Raw genomic sequence first — 1,197 nt, 5'->3', positions numbered from 1 at the left:
GTGTGTTCTGTGGTTACCAGCCTGTTGGCTGCAGGGAATAACATGGGTATGAAATCCAGACCCTTCCAGAAACTAAAGGAAACCTAGCCAGTGTTCTGGCAGCCTGCCCAGCTCTTGCTCTGCCTCTTACACGGCTCTTTCTTGGAGGGGAAAAAAAAAAGTAAGGAAAAGAGAGGGAAACGAGAGCAGAGCTGCACATGACATTTTAATATTGAATTTCCTGAGGAGATACCGAGATCTGGGAGGCAGCTGGAGCATGATGGATCTCAGTGGTGCCATCCATCATCCAGGAGTAGCTTATCACGCTCCGGCCCTGGCTCCGAGCTGGCTGCTCCCAGCTCTGCCTGGACACACAGGAGATGAGCCCGGCTCGGAATCACCCCCAGTAATTCAGGTAAAGGGAAGAAAAGGGTTCTTTGGCTCTGCCGTCATCCACGCTCCCAAGAGCAGGGAGCACACTAAGGACTTGATTTTCCCATTCCTGACCGGCGCCTTTTCCTAAAGAATCCTTTGGATCTTCCAGAAAAGGGCATTTCTAGCTTTAATGATCCTGGGATAAACAGGTTCTTCTTGGGGGATCCTGCCAGGAGTGTAAGTGCCCTCTGCACTCACTGTGTTTCCTGTAGAAGGGAGAAATTCCAACCCTAAAGGCTTGGGATGATTGTTTGGCCATTCCTGTCTCCTTTGCCTAATTCCACCTAAAATCCATTCTCTCATCCCAAGAACTGGTTGCTCTGTGCACAACTCCCTCACTGCAATAACCCTGTCCCACTTGGCTCCATTGGGCATTCCCAATTTCCCATTTTCTGTCCCATTTGTCCCGTACTGCTGGAAGCTGAACACCCAATCCAGTGGGATTTCATTCCACATACCCCCAGCCTGCGGGTGTTCTCTGCTGCTCTGAGGGTGTTAAAGGGTCTCTCTGGAAATTGTTTCCTTGGAAAAGGACTTGGAACAGGTACAGGAGTATCTGCAGGTAGAGGTAGGGGGGTGTGGTTGGAACTGTAGGTTCAGGTGTAATTTTAGGTTCATGTACAGGTGTAACGAGATACATGTACAGGTGTAAGTATAGGTCCATGTGCATGTACAGGTGTAATTTTAGGTTCATGTACAGGTGTAATTTTAGATCCATGTGCAGGTACAGGTGTAACTTTAGGTCCATGTACATGTATGGGTGTGACTTTAGGCTCAAGTACA

At 48.8% G+C, this 1,197-nt stretch overlaps 1 protein-coding gene across 1 annotated transcript in view; it reads left to right on the top strand.

The window, feature by feature from the left end:
- Window positions 1–1,130: 1,130 nt before the first annotated feature.
- Window positions 1,131–1,197, top strand: part of RMDN3 (regulator of microtubule dynamics 3) — a 22,286-nt gene continuing 22,219 nt past the window's right edge. Inside the window, exon 1 of the mRNA XM_029965722.1 lies at window positions 1,131–1,138. Within this exon, the coding sequence (XP_029821582.1) occupies window positions 1,131–1,138 (8 nt within the window). The remainder of the gene's footprint in view (window positions 1,139–1,197) is intronic.

This window comes from Manacus vitellinus, unplaced genomic scaffold (genome assembly GCF_001715985.3).
Source record: "Manacus vitellinus isolate BGI_N305 unplaced genomic scaffold, ASM171598v3 scaffold_118_pilon, whole genome shotgun sequence".
Lineage (NCBI taxonomy): Eukaryota > Metazoa > Chordata > Aves > Passeriformes > Pipridae > Manacus > Manacus vitellinus.
This window is presented reverse-complemented; position numbering and strand designations above follow the sequence as displayed.